Source organism: Haliaeetus leucocephalus, unplaced genomic scaffold (assembly GCF_000737465.1).
Source record: "Haliaeetus leucocephalus isolate CR32 unplaced genomic scaffold, Haliaeetus_leucocephalus-4.0 Scaffold1007, whole genome shotgun sequence".
Taxonomy (NCBI): Eukaryota; Metazoa; Chordata; class Aves; order Accipitriformes; family Accipitridae; genus Haliaeetus; species Haliaeetus leucocephalus.
Window position 1 is genome coordinate 678,322 of NW_010973443.1, and position 22,660 is coordinate 700,981.

A 22,660-nucleotide genomic window follows, 5' to 3' on the forward strand; every position below is an offset into this window, starting at 1 on the left:
TTTTTTATTTATTTTAAGTCAGTAACAGCAACGCTATCGCTTAGCCCCCAAGTCATGTTATATTGACAAAGAGGAAGGAACGTGATGTTCATTTTCCTCAAGGGCATCTCCTAGATGTGGAAGCTGACTTCCTTATTGATTGGTACTTCTCAATATGTAATCAGAACCGTAGGGATTGTCTCTCTCTTAGTCTGTAACAGATCATTTCCCCAGAGTACCCTACTTGCTGTAGGGGAACAGGGATTTAGTTGTTAGGTATTTATCTTCTAATTTAAACATGTATTTTACTGCCATGGAGGGAGCAGGAATGGCACTGACTAGGTAAAATAAATTTGAATTAAATGGACTTCAGGGAAAATGCATTTTTGTTTTCTAAAATTCCCAGAGTGTGGCAATCAGAAAGGTTGAGTGTTTTATCATAAATAAGGTCTGTCTCAAAGAACTTCTGACAGATGATGGGAAAGATAAAGCTCAGGTTCTCAGGGAGGTTTTGAGAAAACAAGGTCAGTACTTTTCAAAGAAAGCTTTTTTTTTTTTTTAAATACTTCAGGGAGCCTGAGGGATAAAAATGATTTCTGGCTGGAGTAATTTAAAAGCCAGAAAAAAGAAATCCTTCCCAAGCTGATAAATGTTTAATACCTAACCAGCAGCCTCAAAATTCTCTTCCACCCTAGTGCTACACTTTTCTGCACTGAGTAATGACAACTTATTAAAAACTTGTTAATTGGTGTGACACTAAATGCAAGTTAGTACAGGTCTCTTACACTTCAAGTTCTGCCAGTGTACTGTCTTCAAGTTTTCATAACTGTGTTACAAAACAATTTCAGTAACACTTCTACACCATATCTACTGAAAACACAGTGATTATGAATGCTAGTAGCACAAGCCTGTCCTCACGTTCCCACAACATACACAGCAGTGACAAGTGATAATGTAGCTAACCTGCATCAAGACCCACTTGGTAGTATCAGAAATACAGACATTTTCCAATAAGGACTTTTCTTAATTGAAAGAGAAGAAACCCATCTGAAATAGATTTTTCAGACACCAAAAAGGCTGCATTATGCTACATTATGCTATTAATTATTCCTTCTCATCTAACCTGCTAAATGCGGTCAACCATTGATTTTACAGTTTTGAGTGAAGAGTTTTACTTTTGGACAGTGAGAAAGCATTTACATCAAGAAATGAATTTACCCCTGGTCCAGCTGTTAAAAAATAGATGTAATCAAAAGTGGACCTTATTAATGGTCAAGAACCCCATTACACATGAATGCATCCTATCGTTGACACAGAGTCCTTAGGGAGTAACCTGCGCCAATTAACAGAGACATTTGTACAAATAATTTTAGCCAGTCTATCCTCCCATGAGTGTTTTAATGCTTTTAAGGAAATTACTCTGTAGTCTTGTGTAAAACAACATCAAGGGGTAAAAAAAACCCCAAACCCAACAAACCAAAAACCTGCAGTTTATTGTTCTCCCGTCAGGGAAGGGAGGCATTTCACAAACCTGGTAGTAGCCTAAACACTTTTGCAGATTAGGTGAGGGGGTGGAGGTACGGAGTGGATACACGGACTATTTCATCAGCCTTGCTGTCCTGATTTCAGAACAGCACTCAGGAGATCACAGCAGGGTGTCCTATGATGCTCTTTGCAGAAAGACTGAAGCCACAGTCGTGAAGATTTTGAAGGCCAAAATGTCAAATACTTTTCCTTAAGTACCCCGAGACACAACCGTCAGTCTTTAAAAGAAAAGCAGAGGAGGTTTATTTTCCAGGCAGTTGTACTGCTCCCCTCTCATTGCTAAATTCTACTCTAAACTAACCTCAGGCACTACAGGAACATGCTTTCAAGGCATGTGAAACACCCCACTGACAACACAAGGACTGATCCATCAAGGGGCACAACTCTTTCCAGACTGAAAGGACAAACAGCGTTCACTTCTGATTTTCCAACACACTGATAATAGTGAAGAGGGGCTTACTTAGGCTTTCCTTGAATTAAATACATCACCTTTTCCAGTTTACGGTTAGGCACCTGGGTTCAGTTTTGTTTATGCATAGCTGGAGATAAGATACATGATTTTTTTTAATGTGATTATAAAAGCTTTAAAGCAGGGAACAGATCCTGCCAGGTATCTTCAAGCAGTAACTAAACTCAGAACCTGTGTAATCCCCTTTGAAATACTGGTTTCTCCTTACATCTCCTTAAAGAGATGGTGTTCTGTGCTGTTATTTGAGTTACTGTGCTTCCTGTGTACTGGTGTGTGTTGAATTTATCATAGTAGTCAGAAAAGCCTTACTCCAAAAACCTGTTTTTCCTTAAAAACCCGTTTTTCCTTAAAAACCCAACCCTTTATTCATAGTCCTCATAGTTGTGATAACAACTTTGAAAATACGAGCCAGCCAGTGCAAAAAACTTCTGGCGAGTTTAAAGACCTCTTGAAACAACAGCACCAAGAGGTATGAAATACTGCATGCTTCTTAACGGAATGTTAATTCTTAACTCCTAAAGACAAGTTTGAGGGACATAAAGTAGGAAAAAAAAAATTAAATGTACCGCCGAAACAAAAACATACAAAAGAGAAAGTGTCTTATGAGCCTAGTCATGGTTGCTATTCAAAGCAAGTGGTTAACTGCAAGCGCACTTTTTACTGACAGCTACTATTCTGAATTTCCAAGCTGGTAACTGGCCACTCAGGTACCTCTCTTCTAATGGATAAATCAAATAACTTAGCAAAGGGATTTTCAGATCATATTTTTCTGATTTTTGAAAGTTCAACTGCACTGCAGGATCCCTCAGGAACACATTCAGTTTCTGCTAAAAGGCCAGCCACACACGTTTCATGCAGCATTTAAATCCCAGGTAAGCAATCCACAGACTGCAGACAGCCCTTTTTCAAGAGCAACTGACGTGAAAAATGGGACCTATTTTGTTCTGCTTTATTGAAACCAGAGACATCCCCAAATCAGAGTTATTTAAAACATTTATTAGCATTAATCATTGTAGGTTAAATAAAACACAAAACCTACATTTTAGGGAAAAAATATTATTAGGTATGATACAATTAATATGTAAAACAGAAGGTAAAGTATTAACAGATTGCAGCATCCCATACATGAAGCGAGTGGGTCCAGCCCAGTCAAAGCCCTTATATAAACAAAACAGAGGAAGAGTACTTAGCAGGTGGTTTTAAATTGACAATTTATCACTGACTCTGGTTTAAATAATTAAGGGTAGGATAGTAAAACGTATCATCATTGTACTGAAAAGGTCTGATTGTAGTCAGAGTGCTCACATGTCTAGTCTTTCTAGTCACGCGTATTACCACGTGCCGTGAAGGATTAGTGAAGAGAAGGGATGACAGGTGACTTTTCTAGGTGTTGATACATTCCCATGTTACACTGCAGCACTTTAGGTAGACCTGCTGTACCACGAACAAAAATAATTGACTTTTTTTTGTTTTCTTTTCTTTTTTTTTATCCTTTGGAGTGTCAGTTTATTACTTCTGAGTCCCAATTCTTGGATAATAGTGGCCTTTTTTAGATTTCTCAGTCTGCAAGACAAACTTTTTCTACAATATGCCATTTTCATGCATAAGAATGGCAAATCAACAATTGTACCTATGCATGTCTCCATCTTCTTGCTACCTTTGATCTGTAACTTTAAGTTCATAAAGTTGAAATGATCATTAACAAAAAAATAGACTTACAGAATACAACGTGCAGTATATGAGAACCAGACATAGTGAAAAAACACTACATGTCAGCATAACAATATAAAACTGTACTTATATATACACACATATGCAGAGCATATATGAAAACTAGTTCCTTCATAACCTTGTTTTTAAAATAGTTCATGACAAGCCATAAAAGCAAGTCACCCACAACTGGACAGTCACAGTCTTGAGTCACGGTGCAAACAAGCTCCACCAAACATCCTTGGCAGTGCAGCCTGTGCCTCAGTCCTGCTGCCAGCTCTCTTGAGAAAACAAATCTTGGACAAATCCAGCACCAGCTGGCCAACCTAGAACTGCAGCATTATTATTATTAATCATTATTATTATTATAGTAAATCAGCTACAGTCAGGTGCTCCTGTACAGTAATTTAGCTCTTCACAAGCCATTAACTGTAAGAGGAATTCCGATTGCTGCTGAAACTTTTGACTCCACATTTGGGGTTTTTTTGTATGTCATTCTTATGGCTGTTTGTGAAGGGTGGTGGTACTTTCCAAGCAACACAGGCAACAAAAGGAAGCAGAAATCATGAATTTTACATTTGAAAATCACAATTTTTCCCCCATTTAAGAGGCATGCTCAAGCTGCACTTCAGCTTTGACAAATAGCAGAGAGGCAACCCCATCATCGAAGGCGAGCCTTGTCTTCAAAAATGCGAGCTGCTCTGCACAGCACAGTGGCCTGTTATTTTTTTCACCTGTGACTTCAGAGATCCATCCCTACTGAAGCTCACTGTAACCCAAAGCTCAAGAACTTATACAATCAGAATCCTTATTCATTTAAATCTTTTTCTTGACTAAAAGCAGAATAAGGTAATTTTGATTTGGGCCACCAAATGCAAAAAAATCTTTGAGCCTACTTAGCCAGCATTTGAATTTTAAAATCTGCCAGAGATCCACTGTAACAACTTCCAATTTTAAACTATTTTAACATGTAACTCATAAACCTGTTCTGATTCACATACAGCTCAAGGGCAGCTGTGAGAGCTGGCTGTTCAGGACAATATCCCAAACAGATCAGCATCAATTGCCAGTTCTAGCATAAATTAGTGTACAAGGTATTTGCAGAATTGTCTTACAAAGCTTTCAGGCATCTCACGTAGGGTTTAATGAGTTTTGAGATGTCACATTAAAAAAAAAAACATGCTGCAAAAATTTATGAAAGCTTAAAAATCAGTTATGCATAACTATTATAGGTTGAACTAAAATTTATGACACCTTTAAAAACATGGGTTTGATCTCACCTTGTTTTCTTGGTAATAGGTCTAGCCTTTTACTGGGTTTTATTTAGGAAGAACCACATCTCTTGCAGCATTGGGTCATAGATCCCATGAATTATATGAATCTGTTATGTTGATAAGTTTGATATTTCTTTAGTGCTGAAGGCCAGGTTAATTTCTCCCTCCCCAGCCAGGTGAAAGAGACAGGCACCCCTGGCAGACTTGCTTGTACTAGGATGGGATGAAATGTTCCCTAAAGGAGCCTGTCCCACTCCCCAACTACCAGCAATGACGATTGCTGAATTTTCACTTAAATAACCCTGGACTATCTGTAAAATAGTTGCTGCAATGAAGCAGCAGCACAGATCATATCTTAGCACAGGCGACAAAAGTTTACCCAAAATATCCTTTCTCATGGTAGCTATCTGAGTCTGTGTATTATCCCAGGGGGTATTTTCAAGTATGAGTACTTTCAAAGGAGTCCAAAATATCTGAGAAATGGATTATATGTGAAAAAAACAATGCAGTTTAGATTCTTAGATAAAATCCAGTGGGACATTTCCCACCTAAAACTACTTCAAGCCTTCTGAAGACAAAGAAATGTTCCCATTGATTTAATCTGGCTCTGTTCCAAGCCCTAATAATTACTGTCATTTTATCAAAGCAATCTCACAACCAGGCAATAAGGTCTGGTTTTTATGTATAAACATGGAAACCCAGCTCTAGCCTGCCTGTTCATGATTTATTATGGAAAGTTGTTTTTCCATTTTGTTCGCTTTTCATAAGTCCCCCAACAAAGGTGCAGTGAGGTTAACTTTCCTCCTAAGAGAGCAAATTAATGTTGTGGAATGCAGGCTAGGCTTTGGTTTTGAAGCCTGCATTTCTTACCCTAGTTCCGATTTCCAGTGAAATTGATGAAGATGATAAATTTGGATTCTATCATCTCAGTCACGCACATTCATAAAAGATGGAAATGAAGAACGCATACAGTTTTACATTATTTCTAGTTCATAACCACCTATTGGGATTCTTTTTTCCTACACTATACTTTCAAGTGCATCAAGCTTCAAAGGTATCATGCAGTGGGTCTTCCATACTGCATCCCCACACAAGTGAGGAGACTACTCCACAAATTCACGGAATTACATTTGTAAAGAAACATTCTGGTTTGTTTTATTAGATTCCAGCCTTTAACCCCAAATTGTATTGTGCTCTCTTAAACTGTTTTTGTACAGAAGTATCATTCATCCAACTTGAAGACTTCTTGGAGTGCAGCAGTGGGACCATAAGGAGTGGGGCACTGTGGCACCCTCTTTTAGAAACCAAGGAAGCGGCATCTTTGAGCAGAGACAACTTTGGTGTGGGGCAGAGAGTTGGAGGAAACCTGGTAAGCAATGGAGATTAAGCTGGTATTTATATTCTTTTTACGATTTTAGTAATTAATGAAGCCTACACCCTGGAAAGGGAATCAATTCAGGCAAAGCACAGCAGCTGCATCTTCGCTTCTTTCTGGAGCAGACTGGAACTGCATGGGGTCCAGCAGTCTCCTTCATGACAACTCCTCCTTTCACATACACAGCACCTCCTGACACAGATTTTGACTTCTGGCCTGTAAAAATTGCACTCGCTCATCCTTTGGATCCATTTTTTTCTGGTTAGCAAATTGAGTCCATTTCTTGATGTTTACTGAAAGTACGAGATGAAGCTATAGATTTAGAAAAATACCAAAGCAGAGTCCAGCTAGAAAGATGGCAGAGAAACTGTAAGCAAAAATTCAGGCTTTATGGGTTTTTTTCACCCTATTATTACAGAGAGAACTCTAAAAAACATGCCAAGTCCACTTTGCAATGTAAAAGAAGTTTTTGCAGCAAATCTAAATTTTATATATAAAAGGATCTTTTTATTAAAAAAAAAACCAAACCAAAAAAACAGTCATTGGTTTAAACAGAGAATCAGAGTACTTCATCATTGTAATTTTGACAGGATATTAGAGAGGATTTTCCAACTAGGTTTTGCAAAATCCCTTTGAAGTAAAGCTTTCTGCTTCTGGTCCTTGCATTATTGCTCATGGGAAGTATTGAAATTACTGCTTTCAAGATAAGGAGTGATGTCGCTGAGATCATGAAGTCCTTTCCCAGTGAAAAGAGCAAATGGTGCTGTTTTTCAAGTAAATCTAAAAAGACCAAGTTGGGTCAGCAGCATCGCCTACCCGTTTGTGAAGTCTGCTTTCCAAGTTTGATTGCTCCATTGTTACTGTTTTCATGAGGATCTAAGGGTGGAATTTGCCGACCTGAAACACACAAGGAGACAGTGAATTCAATTTTCATAATGTAGTAAACAACACATGCAGGTAACAGAATGATTTAGCTTGCATAAGAATTACATCTGTGAAAATTCACCAGAAAACAACTGTCTCCTGTGTACCTTGAATCGTTTTTCTTGCATCCTGCTTATGAAAGAAGATTTTCACATTTTAAAAAATTTATGAAATATGGCTATTGAGAATGCATGAAGTACACTGAAATTATGTTATCCATGTATTAAAAAAAGTTATCTTACTGAGCACCTTACAACTACGAGAAAATCCTTGGCTTTCTCCTAATTCCACTTAAATGTGAAAGGTGCTAGTTTAATGAGATCTTGCCTGTCCTAAATCTGCATGGCATTTAGTCCTTGTACACTAGAGTTTTACAAAGCACTGTAACTAAACACATGCTGCCTATACTTGCAAAACAAATCTGTTCTTTTCATTGAATCCCTCCCTTCTTTGAGGGGTACCCGTGTCTTTCCAGTTGACAGCTCTGATTGCTTAACACCCCCCCCCCCCCCAAACTCTCCTGACCTTTTAATCATCTTATGGGGTGATTACTTTTAAGTGTTGAAAGAATTTCAGCCATCACAGGAGATCTCTCCCAGGGGCAGAAGGCACTGCTCCAACTCCCTCCCCTGTGTGCACTTTCAGTACTGCTGCATCTTTTGTCTAACTGGCTTCCTGCTCATGGACTACATACAATGTGCTTAATAATTAGAATTATAAATGGAAAAACAAGGTCCTCCCAGGTCCCATCTATCCTCTGTCTCTGGTGTGGGCCTGGCTTTTCCTTTAAACCCACTGCACGATCCCTCCATCAGTATCTCAGAGAGCTCACAGTCATGGTAACATACTTTCTCATTACCTTGTGGATTTCCTGGAATTTTTTTCTGAAGCTGAATCTACTTTCTATGAATTGCTCCTGGTTTTACTATTACCCATGTTAAATAACAGAGTTAAAATATTTAACGTTTGTTTATGCCACTTTCAGAGAGCATAAAGTTCCTGTGAACAGCTCATCATAATCCAGGTGGATTTTACAGTTTAGATTTCCCCACCCTTTGCTGCATTTATTCACAGCTCTCTCTTGCCAAATGTTCTATGAATTATGTACCTATGTTGAAGCCCAAGTCCTACAAATTACTTGGGGGAATGGTTGTGGGAGGCCAAGTTAAAAGCATTCGGGTAAAACCCAATCATAATGAAATCAAACAGCAAAATTTAATCTGTAAAACTTGTCCCTAAATTACCTTTGGTCAAGCCCATCAAAATCTCACCTCTCTTAAGTCAGTCAATTCTGAACAGGTATGTTATACAACAAAAGTGTTACTTGTGAAGCAGATAATCTTGGGTGTTTGTACAACTGACTAAGAGGGGGGAAATTCCTCACATTACTAAGCTAAAGATACTGTAATTGGTCCAACAGAGTGAGAAATGGGTATCTTGAAGGCTGAAGCATGTGTAAGCACTGACATTACAATGCTGCACTCGATTCAGGTCACTAAAATATTAACTTCACACTCTGCTTATGTTCTGTTTGGACTTCATGTTTGTAAGTGCCCTTTCAAAGTAAAATAAAAAGCAGAATAGGTAGTTGTAGACACAGCTGTTACTTGTATCAGTTCCATTGGCTTTGTTTGGAGACAAAGAGAATCCACTAATTCTTAAAACTCTAGAGAATATGAAGAATGTAGTATCTGTGAGAGGCTTTCCAAGAAGGTAACACTGTCATTGTAGAGACCTGCAGAGAACTTCTGCATTAGGTACTTACTATTTCCGAAGTGCTTTCAACTCAGTGCCAGCTGAAACAAAGCCCTGTCAACCTGACTCAGACCACGATGTAGCTAAAAGAATTGGAATCTACAGGCACAGTTTCCATAAGATACCATTAGGCAAATACTCTCTAAATGTTTGGTTCTTCTAACAGCAAGTTTGGAAGAGAGTTTTAACATGCAAACTACCTTAACTTTGATTTTAGAAGTCCGCATTAAACAATCATGTTACCTCTATTTGTTTTTTCATCAGCGTTCCATATTTCTTATGAGCTTCAAGTCTTTTCTACAGTACTCTTGATGTATATGCAAAGAAGCAGGCAAACTTATCTTTAGAGCAAAAACATTGCAGGCTTCAAGGTCAGCAAGCACTTTGTCCAGTTCAGACCAGGACACAATATATGTTGTTAAGAATCACATTGATTTATTTAATTTCTCAAGATGATAAAAACCACACAGATAATGACAAATAATAAAGAGAAAAAGTCTCTAGACATAATATCTGCTGATTAGTTATTCTGGCCTTTAAACTTAAGTAGTGTTTGTCATTTACTAGCCATGTTTCTGCTGTTTGGATACCACCCACCACTCCCCGCCCCCCTCCAAATTCAACGCAAGGAAATAAACCTTTGAACAGTCAAGTTTGAGAATATCTTCTTTTAGTAGGTGAGTTTCTCTCACTTATTATTTCTCTTATTACCAGATTTATTAAACCATCAAGTTAAATCATTTTAGTTTTAGTAACAAGATTTATCCCCACTGAAGCAGCTTTTACCACCTGATGCGCAGCTGACAGGAGTAACTCTCTTGGAGCATAAAACTCAGTCACCAACACCTGAGAACAAGCTCCACAGCAAATACTACAGTGATTTGTTACCAACAGCCAGGGGAATTGAATAAAAATAATCAGTCAGAAATCTACTTGACCAATGGTCTCTCCCTGGGCCTCCTTGACAGCTAGTCTCACAGCAGACACTGTAACAGAGAAAGCTTTAAGTAGCAGCAGAACACTAAGGATGAGCAGTAAGATGCTGAGCCTGCATCTACACTTCCTGCTTCTAAACCAGCTCAATCACTATTCCTACCTAAAAGCACTGCGATCATCTCATCTTGTCATTCAGCTCATGATAAATATGGCATCATATTGCTGACACCAACTAAAATACAGCTAGCACTGAGTCAGGATCAACAGAGGTCATAAACTGAATTAATTTTAGAAAGTATCTACTCATTTAAAATGTATATCTCACTGGCATACATAATCTCTGTTCCAGAGCAATAAAAAAATCCCCCTGTATTAGATAACCTACAACATTGTTTATGCTATTTCTTTCATGCAGTTGATGCCAGAAAGGAGCAGTAGTGCTCTGACATCCAGCCCTGCAATTCTCCCGCTGAAGTAGTAACAAAGATTAAGACAATTCCTCTTCAAACCAAAGACAGCTCTGTTAAGACAGAGTCAGCTCCAACGGTCCATGAGAGATTGAAATCTTCTGTTGCTTAACTTAAAGATGACAAACTAGACCATAAATAGAGTCTTTTCTCCATTTTGCAGAGCAAGACACAACTAGCCAGCTTGCCAAAGACCACCAACAGCACATCTTAGGATTCCAACTGAAACGGTCAATCGCACAGAGAAAAACAGATGCACATACATTTATCTAAGAACTCTGCAGCTGAACTGGTGAAATGAAGAACTTGGGGATATATTATTACTGAGACAGTATAAAAGTTCCATATGGTTCCCATTGCTGATATTTCTATGGAGTGAGGTCTACTGACTGCAATTTAAAAATTAGATTTTTCACTTTAATTAAATATCTGATTATATATTTTGGTTTCATTTCACTAATGTTTAGACCATGTTTCACAGATTTTGTGCACCAAAACTGTTTGTAAACATGCACCTCTACAGATTCCTCCAGAAGTCTTGCTGTCCTCCATGATCTCATTCCAGCAAACACACCACGGTGTGTAAAAATAATAAGTGTCACAAGAGACTGCTCAAATGTAAGGTTACAGAAATTGTCATGGTTCTGAAGTGAACCATCCAGGTTAACAGGTGGGAAGCACTAAATCAATTGCATCTCCTCCTTTCTAGCACAGTTGAGTTGGGCTGAGGCAGTCCAGGATGAAGGTCAGAGTCTTCTCCAAGGCCTGCTAAGAGTTCCAACTCCAGCTATTGAATCTGAGACTTGTTAAAGAGATTAATTGGCACCCTGAGAGTTGCGGTTCTGAGAGTGCCAGAGGCAAAGAGATTGGGAAATGGGAGGCTGGGACAAGGTAAACAAAATGGGAAGGGAGAAAAATGAAGACTGGAGCAGGGAAGCAAGAGAGACAACAGGGACTGGGTGACAGCTCTGCGAGCAGAACTTGAAGGCAGGCAGATGGAGATTGCTCTGCTGCAGCTAGAAGCAGGACACATCATCACAGTAATAAAATCTGCTTTGTTCCTTTTTGAACGCAATGCTCCAGTTATAAGCTGTAACATCCATTAGCTCAGAAAAATCAGGCTTGGAGTTGGGATTTTTAATTTTGTTTGCTTTTTTAACATTAAACTAGTTTCATTATTGACCTGTACAAGACTGCGTGAAAAGTTGGAAACAGCCTTAAAGTTGAGTGTAACAGAAAAACCCAACTGGTTACCGTGCTGATAAAGGGACAACCACAACATTGGATTGAACAGATACTCATTCAGTGTGTAGTGGAAAGGAAAACAGATGTGATCGACCTGAGCTGGCACATCCAGATGATGAAGTCCAAGTCCCAAAGAAGCACAGTCCTAACACGTAACACAACTACAACAGTTCTGCTAAGGGTAAGAGGCCAGACATCACAGTACTGCACAGTGGCTTTCTGCACACTGGTCCCATCTGTTCTCTGTCTGAAAATCACGTACAACTGAATTTTTTTTAGGGGACTGAAGGAAGGGGAGATTTTTGCTAGTGCTGGATGTGAAATCCATTTCATTTGGCTCCAGAGCAGCAGCCTGACAGCCACCGCAGCATCCTGAGGATGTGACTACTGTGGCTTGCCTGAGAAAAGGCAGACTTCTTCAAGTAGTGGTACAACAGCTATACAATGGCCAGAACCTCCTCGTAAAATTGCTGGCTGTATCACAGCAAGGTAAGCCCCTGCAAAGCATTGCTCTCTGCAAATCACATCAATAAATCACAGCGATCTGTGAAGGCATGGCAGAATGAGGCAGGCTCGTCTTATTCAACAGTTTTGGCATTCTGCACCTGTAGGACTTACAACAGTCACACTTCTTATCTCCCGAAATCCTTTCATCCTTTGAAACCAGTTTCATTGATATTTTAGAAGTTCCCCATCTCTCTCATGCAGTTTATAAAGCTTGGCCCACTAGTCAGTCTCTATTTTCTTTTTCTCTCCCATACTTGCAGTGAAGCAGGATCTCCCCAACTGACAGAGATGACTGCTGTATACTTCAAGTTGTAAGTTTTCATGCAAGATAGCACATATTTACAATAAAGGATATTGCATAACTAAACACAGTTAAGTCGCAATTATTTAAATACTTCTAGTAGCATATCTAATAGCATCTCCATGCAAGAAAAAAACCGCAGCTTTTTTTTTTTTTTTAAAGAATATTGCATAGATGGCTTACACTGAAGTTCTTGCTAGGGAAGCAGCAATACAACTAAATTTTGCCCATTTAATTAAAATCTGTAGGAAAAAACCCACCAAGATTTAAATCTTACATGCATCAAAGTAAACAACAGAATTCCTAATTACTTTAATTACTAAGAGATCCAACCTTGATTTGAGGTCCTGCTGTAATTAACTTTGGGCTGTTTTGGTTTATTTACTAGCTTACGTTGAAGAGCTCTCCTATGGTTGGAAAGAAATCCAGGACCTCACAAGTTTAAGACTAGTCCAAAGGCTAGTAAGTTTTCCTTCATTTATTAAAATTTGAAAGCAAGAGGACAACTAATCCTAGAAATACAGGGAGCATAAACTGTAAAGAATATAATCTCAAATACTTGTAAGTTAGGACAAGGTTTTTCCATCCTTTCATAGTAGGTGAATACCCTCTACAAAAATTCAGTTATGAGCTTAGGCTGCCTTAAAAATGGCATGTATGAATTGCTTTGCAACATAAACATGCTTGCTTTTCTTAAAATGTCTTTCATAGACCTCTTCACAGTAGTTCACAGATATCTGCACGTCAGCAGGTAACAGGATGAAAAACACCAAACTTGTCTTCCACAAAGCTCAAAAATTGTCCATCTGCAATTCCACCCATCCAAGTCCATTCGAGTCAGTGCAAACATCGAATGTCCACTGGAAAGGATCCCTCCCCCTTCCAGAGAGAGACATTTCACACATCCCTCTCTAGTTTGTCCAGTATACAACTGGTTAAACTGTAAACTCTAGAGGTTGGGTTTGGTTTTTTTTTTAATCTCCCAGTATTTCTAGGAAACAAGTATTTGGGTTACATTAAATATTCAATATACGAGCTGCTGGCAAGGCATCAGAAAATCAATAGCTTCACACATTTATAACTGAGCATTTACCACATGAAAGGCTGTATACTGAGACAAAAACTATCTCCTCTAATTAGGAAGTCTCATCTAGGGAGAACATCCTAATCTGGATTTTTAAACACCAGCCTGTCTCTCCTTCTCGTAGTGCTAGCATCAGTAAGACTGAGCGTGCTAACGACCCTTTACACACTTTCTGTAGAGCAATTCTGATAACCTTATTCCTCACTTTCCTCTCACCCTCGACAGAAGATGCTGAAATGCTTCAATCTTGCCCCCTTTGGTAGTACACCAACCTCCAACATTTGCCAGACTCCAAAAAAGTAATGCATGCCCATCTTTTTTTTTTTTTTTTGCTTAAGCACAGGTTTATTTCGTATTTCACTTGGCTAGCTATTCTTCAGCAGTTTACTCATCCCACTGCCTGTTTACCTTTGGACCTACTGATGCAGACTGGTATTAACCTGGGAGGTACAGTCTCAGCTCTATCGTTTATAGAGGATGGCTTCTATGTAACCTTCTCTTTTGTATCTGGGGCACCTTCATGCTAAGGTAACAGGCAATACACGCAGGCTGAAGAGAAACAGCTGGGCATGTACTAGATTTGAATAAGGTAACGAAGGCTTGAGTTGTTAAATGAATGGTGTGATTGCTACTAAACGTTCAATGAACGGTGTGAAAGCAAGGATGTGACCACTACTAAATGACAGTACACTTGGGGCACCTGTCATTGAAAACCAGCCAGTTTTAATAGGTAAGCTGCCTTCTCAGGCACAAGCAGCAGTCAGTGGACTAAAGCCCCACAACCAAGAAGGGGCAATAGAGAACTGGTACAACCCCTGCACAGGCACAACTTTATACTCTATTATACTGCTATCGTATAATACATTCCTGGCATTTTTGCTGCTGCTGAAGTATAAACCAGCAACAAGGAGCCGCTGTGCGTACGATTCTTCTAAGGCTGGGAATAAAAAATTAATAACATTTGATCCTATAGACACTCAGCTATTAAAAAAGAACTACTGAAACACATGAAAAACCACTAAAATCTTAAGCCCTTTTTATGTCAAAAACCTTTTAAGAAAGATATTGGGAAAAATTTAGCCCAAGTGGAGAATATACAACTGTACTAAAAATATTCTTGTCTTGTTTGCAGAGAAATAAAACAGCCATGTGATGTTTCACAATCACAGCAAGCCTTCAGTCAGGCACTGCTAAATGTAACCAGGGTAGGTGTAGTGGCTTGCCACCTGAAATCACAGGGGTTCAACAGACAGCCAGGAGCTGCATCCCATTACACAGCTCAGTGAAAACTCTCCAGTGCAGAGAACACTGGCTTTGATGACTCTTGTGCTCAGACTTCATCCTCAGCCTCCTGCCAGATTTGCCCCATCTTCTAAAAATCAGAAACTTTTACCAATTCTAGTCTTTCACATCTTGTATTTTCTTGAGAAGAATTAAGGACAATGGATTTGTGTTGGGACTGTGTTATTAAGACATTCCTCAAAGCAGTCAAATCCTCAAATCCTAAGAGAAACTTATTTTAAAAAAATCTTTTAAAAATACTGTAATATAATAAGCTTACAAATGAAGTGATCTGTCTATAATCTCTATAATTTTTCCAAGATTTATCTGGCTATCAGCAAAACATCCCAGTTCCCCTTTTATTTTCTGCCTTCTTTCTATCATTATGTTGAGTAATTTTTTCCCATTATACTATTTCACTCTGTTCACAACATTTTCCCTGGAAAAGAGACAGTTGTTAGACACCTTAGGAAGCAAAAATTATTATGTTAAAATACCCCTGGGAAATGAAAAGCATAAGCAAGCAGGAGGTAAATTTTTTGGCTAAATTAAAATGTAGTCTACCCTTTCTGTTTGGGGTATCAATTTCAAGGTTTTTAATGGAGAAATTCTCTACACATGTTGGACTATGATTCCGAATCCAGACTGTAAAATAGACAACACATACAGTTTACCTACAAAATCCAATGTAAACAGAAGTTGCTGTTTCCCTCATCAGAGGCTGGAGTGCTGCACCATGCCCTTCTACAGCAGCACCAAGAGAAGGGTGCGAACTCTTGGGCAGTGTGAAAGCAAAACTGAAGCTGCAGCATGACTTCTAGGGCACCACACAAATAAAATTGGACAACAGGGTAGGAAACACGGCCACAGAGGGACTTCATACACTGAAAAGGCAGAAATGCTGCCATGCAACTTGGGCATAGACAGACCTTTTTTGGAAATTGCACAAAGACTGAAGTGGTGTAAAACATCAGAAAGTTATCCATACTCTCTGCCCAGTCACAATCATACTAATTAATTCTCCTGCTAATTAAGCATTTTTCACTTGGTTTCCACTATATTTCTATAAACATACACTACCAACTCTCTCCTTTCTCTCTGCTGAGTACTTGATAAGGTCACGAGTACATCCACCGAGACCAAATATTTCTATATATAGAAATAATTTCCTGTGGAATTAAGTGCACTTGCCTGGGTATCTAGTTCATACTAAACTTAATTTAGCTGATTTTCCTCGTCTATTATATCCATTATTAGGGACAGTATACGCTGCCAGCTGCAGCATTAACTATCAAAGACAGAAACTAATTATCTAATTATGTGGCAAGGATGAGTTCCTCCTCGAGAACATTCACAATCAGACGCAGACAATCAAGTAAACTATCACAAGGAAGAACTGGTTCCTCCAGCCAGCCATTTTACACACTCCTCCTTTTTTTAAAGGAGGTAAAAGAAAGGTAGCGTATTCTAGGAATATCAGTTCTCAGTAACCATTCCAAATACATCCCATGCAAGTGAAGCAAACACTTGAACAGGTCCTGTCTCAGGCAAAGTGTGGTAGATAATATGAGTTGATTATGAATGTGTGAAATAAAATAAAATACTTTAGGGAAACAAAGTTGAGTTTCTGGATGTGCTGTCTCCTAGGCCTCTCCACCCCAAAACAGGATTCAGGGAGAGGAGGAACCACCAGTAGTGGAAGAGAATCAAGTCATGGAGCTCTTAAGAAGTCTCAACCCGTACAAGCCTGAGGATGCAGAGGGAGGAAGCCAATATCACTGCAAGGCTGTTCTTTATCATTCCTCTCCTTTTTGAAAGGTTGTGGAGAATGAGGGAGGTGCCCTATGACTGAAGAAAGGTGATTGTTATACCTGACTTCAAAAAGGGCAATAACAAGCCATGGATCTACAGGCTGGTTAGCCTCACTCTGCTTCCTGGAAAAACCACAGGGCAACATTCTCTCCGAAGCTGCTTCTGAGCACACGAAGGTGAAGAAGGTGATCAGGACCAGTCAGCATGGACTTACCAAGGGTAAACCATGTCCAGCCAACCTGGTTGCCCTAAATGACAGTATGACTGGTTCTGTGATTGAGGGAGAGCATTGGATGTTGTCTACCTTGACTTTAGTAAGGCTTTAGATACTTTCTCCTACAGCATCCTGGTACATCCAAGCTGGGATGTTATAGCCTAGATAGGCAGACTGTTAGCTGTGTGAAAAATTGGCTGGATCATCAGACTTAAAGGCCAGTGGTTAACAGTATGTATCTACCTGTAGGCCAGTTACAAGTGGAGTACCTTGCTTAACACCTTTTATCAGTGGCCTGAAGGAGGAAAAAATACGCACCCCCTTCAACCCTCAGATGATACCCAGCTCAGAGGTGCATTCAATACCCTTGAGTGCAGGGCTGCTGTCCAGAGGGCCTTAGGCTAGAGGGAGGAACGGGCCAACAGGAGCCTTATGTGGCTCAGAAAGGACAAATGCCAAGCCCTGCCTGTGGGAAGGAAGAGCCCCTGGCTATGAGACAGGCTGGGGACTGGCTGCCCGGGAAGCAGCTCTGCTAAAAAGGACCTGAGGACAGCAAGCTGAGCACCAGCCAGCAGCCTGCCCTGGCAGCAGAGACGGTCAGCAGCATCCTAAGTCATACCAACAAGAGCCAAGCCAGCAGATCAGGCGAAGCGGTTATCCCCATCTAGATACAGTCTAACACAGCTGGGCAACGCGTCCGGTTTTGGGCCCCACGATACAAGAAAACGTCGACAAACTGGCACGAGTCCAGAGGAGGGCCACCAAGGCAGTCAGGGGGCTGGAGCACCTGCCCTGCGAGGAGAGGCTGAGGAAATGGGGCCTGTTCAGCCTGAGAAGAGAGGGCTCTGGGGGACCGCAAAGCCGCCCGTCAGTGCCTATGGGGAGGGCCGCTGAGACGAGGGAGCCAGGCTCTTTGCCAATGTGCATCCAGGACAATGAGCGATGGTGGCCGTGAACTGAATCAGGAGAGGTTCTGACTTGATATGCCTGGGGGGATGCCACTGTGAGGACTACTCAAACACTGGACTCGGCTGCCCAGAGGGAGGCTGTGGAACCTCTGCTCTCGGGCCCAGCCAGACAATGGCCTGAACAACCTGGTCGGAATTCACTATCAAGTCTGCTCTGAGCAGGAGGTTGGACTGAAGGTCTCCTGAGGTCCCCTCCAGCCCGCAAGGTCCTTCCCACTTGCAGCCAGAGACCAAAACTGCAACCCCTAGCGCTAGGCAAACTGAACAAGACGTTTTTTCTTCTCCTCACGAGGAATGACAGCCTCATCTTGTTTAAAAGACCTGGAGACAAAATTTTTTTTTTTAAACGGATTCCACTGCAATGACTATTTTCTACTTATCATAGCCTTCCAGGCGCATTTCTCAACATTTAAGTTTTTATCAACATGATGATAAGATCAACAGTATTACCTCTACAGCAGGCTTGGTCTGAAACAGGAGATGTGACCCTGGTCAGGATTTATATACAGATTTAGAGGGAATAGGCTTACCCCATATCTACTGTCTACTGTGTTCTGCTCTGGTGTATTCAATGTCATTCTTAGTTTACAGCTGCAAAAACAGCAACCATACTACTGGCCCAGTGGATTTCTTGATATCCTTCGGAAAGAAGTTTTTAGACCCAAAACGGACAGCTATTTTCAGAAGACCTCCAAACAGTCATAATTAAATAAATAAATAAAGGGAGCATTTACTTACTTATTCCTTGAAAAAGTTCTTCAATGTTAACAGCATTCTTTGCACTGGTTTCAACAACAATTGCACCTATAGATTCTGCATATTCTTTGGCATCCTTCATAGGAACCTCTCTAAAAAAAAGAAAAAAAAATTTACAAATAAAAGAAACCAAATTTAAAAAAAAAAATTAATTTTGGATAAAAAAAAGTCCCAAAACAAAAAAAAACACAAGAAAAAAAAAGACCTCAGACACAGCTTAATCAGAAAAGCATTAGTATGCTCTTTTTCCCCTGCTAAAGTAGTACTGTCTTTCTTCTTATTACGGCATTTAGATCATCATATTCAAAATATCAAAATTTCACCAATGATCGGTCTGCAGATTTCTTGGACTTGCTGCTGAATCCATGCCTTCATGGATAAAAGGAAGATAATTTAAACGACAACCCCATTTGTTTGATTTTTTAAACTCAATCCCAATAAGAAAAGCATTAAAACACTAGAGAAAAGCCATACAACTCTGCTGATCCAGGCAGCAGCCAGCATTGTCCACACCAAGTGTTCAAACAAGATAGCATATGGCTGTTGTGGAAGAAAATGATAAGAGCATCGTATGTCTAAGTGTTTGCAAGCAGCAAGAAAACAAGAGAGATTCTGAAAGAGATATGAAAGCCACAGACTCTGAGCACATTGGCAAGAGCAATCTGGGAGTGCCAGATTCACTGGGGAAAGACCAGCATTCTGTGCCATGTCACCAAAGTGACACCATCTTAAAATCACTGGTAGAACATCCTCATTTTGTAGCCAATACTTCATATGCCAAAAGCTGGTAAATGCAGTTTACAACATGCAAAAGACCTCTGCTTCAGACACAAAGCAAGCCCCACACTGACCTTGTATCTGCCTGAGCCAGGTGGCAAAGCTGAATCTGCCTGCGTCCGCTGCTGTCTGTAACCATTGCTATTCCTGATTTTTGAGCAACAGCTCAGAATCAGAGACTGAAAACGCTAAGAGGCACCCAAGGTACACCCAATCAGGGGACGTTGGAATATGTTGGAACACCAGGCTGCCAGCCCTATTTTTCTTCCAGTTGTTCAAAATGTCAACTGGTGTATTTTGTATGGCTTTATAGCTGTCTGTTGCTCATGCAGAATTTGCACCAACTCCTTCACCCCACAGCTCCGAGGAACCAATCCAGAGACTCCTAGTACAATTTCCTCCTAGTATGAGTGCCTTGGACTTTAACAGAAGGGACCTAGGTGGGAGCAGAGCAATGCATTTTCACAATTAGTTTATGGAGGTATATATTTTAAATAAATCAGATCTGCTGCTTATGGGAAACATGCAGAGAGGCAAAATAATTGCCTGATTTACTACAAATGGTTTTCAAAAAATTAGCTTGCAATTCCAGCATCTGGATTCAGAGCTTGTTTCCATTATGTGCTTCTTTGTATTACATGTCTTTTTGTCGCGGAAGATGCAGAAAAGGCAGCATTCCCCTTACTATTTCCGAAATGGCACGCTGGCCTTTATTATGAAAGGTACCACCATCTGCAGATGGCCCCGCAGATAAGAAAAAAGGAACTTAAAACTACGTAACATAATATTCAAACAACAGTAAAGAAAGAAATTTGAGAGCATAGGGCTATGTAATGAGAACTTTCAACTTGCTGTAATTTAGGTGAGAAAGCAAGCTTCAGGAATCAAGGGAAAGGTAAAACAGCAGCAAGTGACAATTCCAAGGAAGCGTCACAATACTTCTTAGCCTTCTCTGATAACATTTCTAAAGGAAGCCTATAAAAGTCCACAGCACGTGGACAATAAGCATCATGCCATCCAGTGCTGCTGGCACCGAGAAGGCCGCATACATGGCTGCATACATCAAGTGGAGTTATAATCTGGATGTCAACATTGCTCAGATGCTACCTTGTCAAAAATAAAAAGCACAAATGCTTGAACTCTAAGCTGAGAGGTGAACACACACAAGATGGGGGTGAAGAGGGAAGAAGTCAAGAACCATCAATGGAGTGCTGAGAAAGTGTTATTCCAGGGCTACGGGGAAAGTTAGAGGGATTCCTATTCTGAAAGATGTCAAATATTTCATTTTATCCTTTCCAAATCATTCTATTGATTCAGTCTCCCTTGAGACTTTCTGAATAATTACTGAATAAAGAGGTATTCTGGATGCATAGAGGGAAGGTTTGAGCATGAAATTCTGCTGCATTCTCTTAACCAAGAATCTGGCAATTTCCAGTGAACATGATTTGTTAAGAAGGTGCACCATGTTTTCAGGGAAGTAAACACTTCTTTGTTGCTGTTATGACTACTGACTTCTATAATGCTCAAAAAATATTTTGGTCACTTACAACATTTTAACATTGAAGTCTCAGCTCCTGTCTTTGAAACTACTTTTTAATGACCTGTCAGAAGGACAGGACACATATCAGAACGAAAAGTCTATTACTATTACTTAAAAGTTTGCCAAACACTCAACAGTACTAGAGTTGACAGTACTGTAACAAAGATGAGGATTTATACTAAACAAAATTCCCTGTCTACCTGTAGAAATTCCTTCAAAGTGGAGAAGAAATTTACTTCAACAGAGTGCCAAAAATTGCTGGTAACCTATTAATAACACTAAGAAAAGAAGCATGATTCCTGCGCATCCCGAATCCATCTTGGCAGCTCAAAACCAAATTTTAGATGCTAAATGAGAAGGATAACATGGTCAGTGATTATGAGAAATAGTGCCAGTCCCTTCCCAAAGGAAGATAATCAGTTCTTATTGCTTCCATTCATTCCTTCCTTACATTATCTCCTACAGTCATAGAGATGGCAGAATCAAATCAACTTGAAACGGGTCAGCTTGTCCTCTTTTGCATCTATTCACATTGGTCTTAAAAGCGGCCGTCCCTCTGATATCCAGCAAAACATCTGTGAAAAGTTCTACAAAACCAAAGACAGATGCCAAAAATGCATACAAACAGCAGCTTGTTCCTGTGTGTTTGCATCATCTTATTTTTAAATTCTCTGTGCCCAAAGGCATGTGTATTTTCTACCCATTGGAAACAATCTGATAAATTGGTGACACATTTCACCCGAAATCATTTTTACTGAAGTAAAATTGAAGACACAAAGCAGCCAGAGAATGCATACAGCTGTATGTATTGCATAAACAATCAGATTTCTGGAAGAACTGTGAAAACATATCACATGCAAGATAGTCTGCTCTCTGTTTTTCCACCAAAATCTCTTTAGCTGGACATCACTGGATGACTTCAGAAACAAAAAAAGCTGGGGGATGCAGAAAGAATAATGGCATGAAAAAAATAATTCTCAAAACTATTCATAATTATGGGGAGAAAAAAGTCATCGTGTCTGCCCCCCCCCCCAAAAAAGAGACATTAGCTAATGGACAATGAGGACCATGCAAACACCAGAACATTTTGTGTACAGAAGAGTTGTACTGGCTGAACAGGAGCAAGAAACAGATAATCAGCAATCTGTAAACAACAGGTAGTGTTTGAGAATAACATGGTGGGAAGATCACAGTTGGTCTGTGAGGAACCTCAGTATTCTCACAACATTTCTGGCGTCCAGGTTCTTCTTTGTGTCCCCAAGTTAACCTGCCTCTAGTGGAACAGCATTTAAAAGCTTGCTGCCATGGCAAATACTACCAAAAGCAGGGGGAGGGCTGGTTATGGATTCATTTGTAATTGGTGCCATTTGTTACAATCTCCAACTTAGTACCCTTGATTTAATCAGGCAATTGTATTGCTGGGAACACTTAAGCAATAAATTTAAAGTGACTCTCAGAGCAACTGAAAACTCCCATTTGTGCTAAGTGGTTTTTGGTTTTATTTTTATAATCATCCTTTCCTCTTTTTTTCTACTTCATATTTGGAAATGTTTAGTTTTGTCTTATAGGACTTAGTTTCACCATGTTGACAAGCATATCACATCATCATATAGGAGACTGCCAATATACTATCTGTGTCCCTGATTCTTAGCCCAACAGAAACCAGGAGTCTTCTAGCATCAGGGCTTGTTCAGGTCTTAGAGGAAGCAGTGACTCACAGTTTTATGTTGGTTCATGGCTG

General features: G+C 39.9%; 1 protein-coding gene across 1 annotated transcript in view; it reads right to left on the reverse strand.

Annotated features, from left to right (window-relative positions):
* Window positions 1–7,120: 7,120 nt before the first annotated feature.
* The window catches only part of RAB31 (RAB31, member RAS oncogene family), a 65,353-nt gene continuing 49,813 nt past the window's right edge, over window positions 7,121–22,660 (reverse strand). The window contains exons 6-7 of the mRNA XM_010584803.1: window positions 18,585–18,694; window positions 7,121–7,249 (exon numbers count right to left, since the gene is read on the reverse strand). Of these exons, the coding sequence (XP_010583105.1) occupies window positions 7,152–7,249; window positions 18,585–18,694 (208 nt within the window). The 3' untranslated portion in view covers window positions 7,121–7,151. The remainder of the gene's footprint in view (window positions 7,250–18,584; window positions 18,695–22,660) is intronic.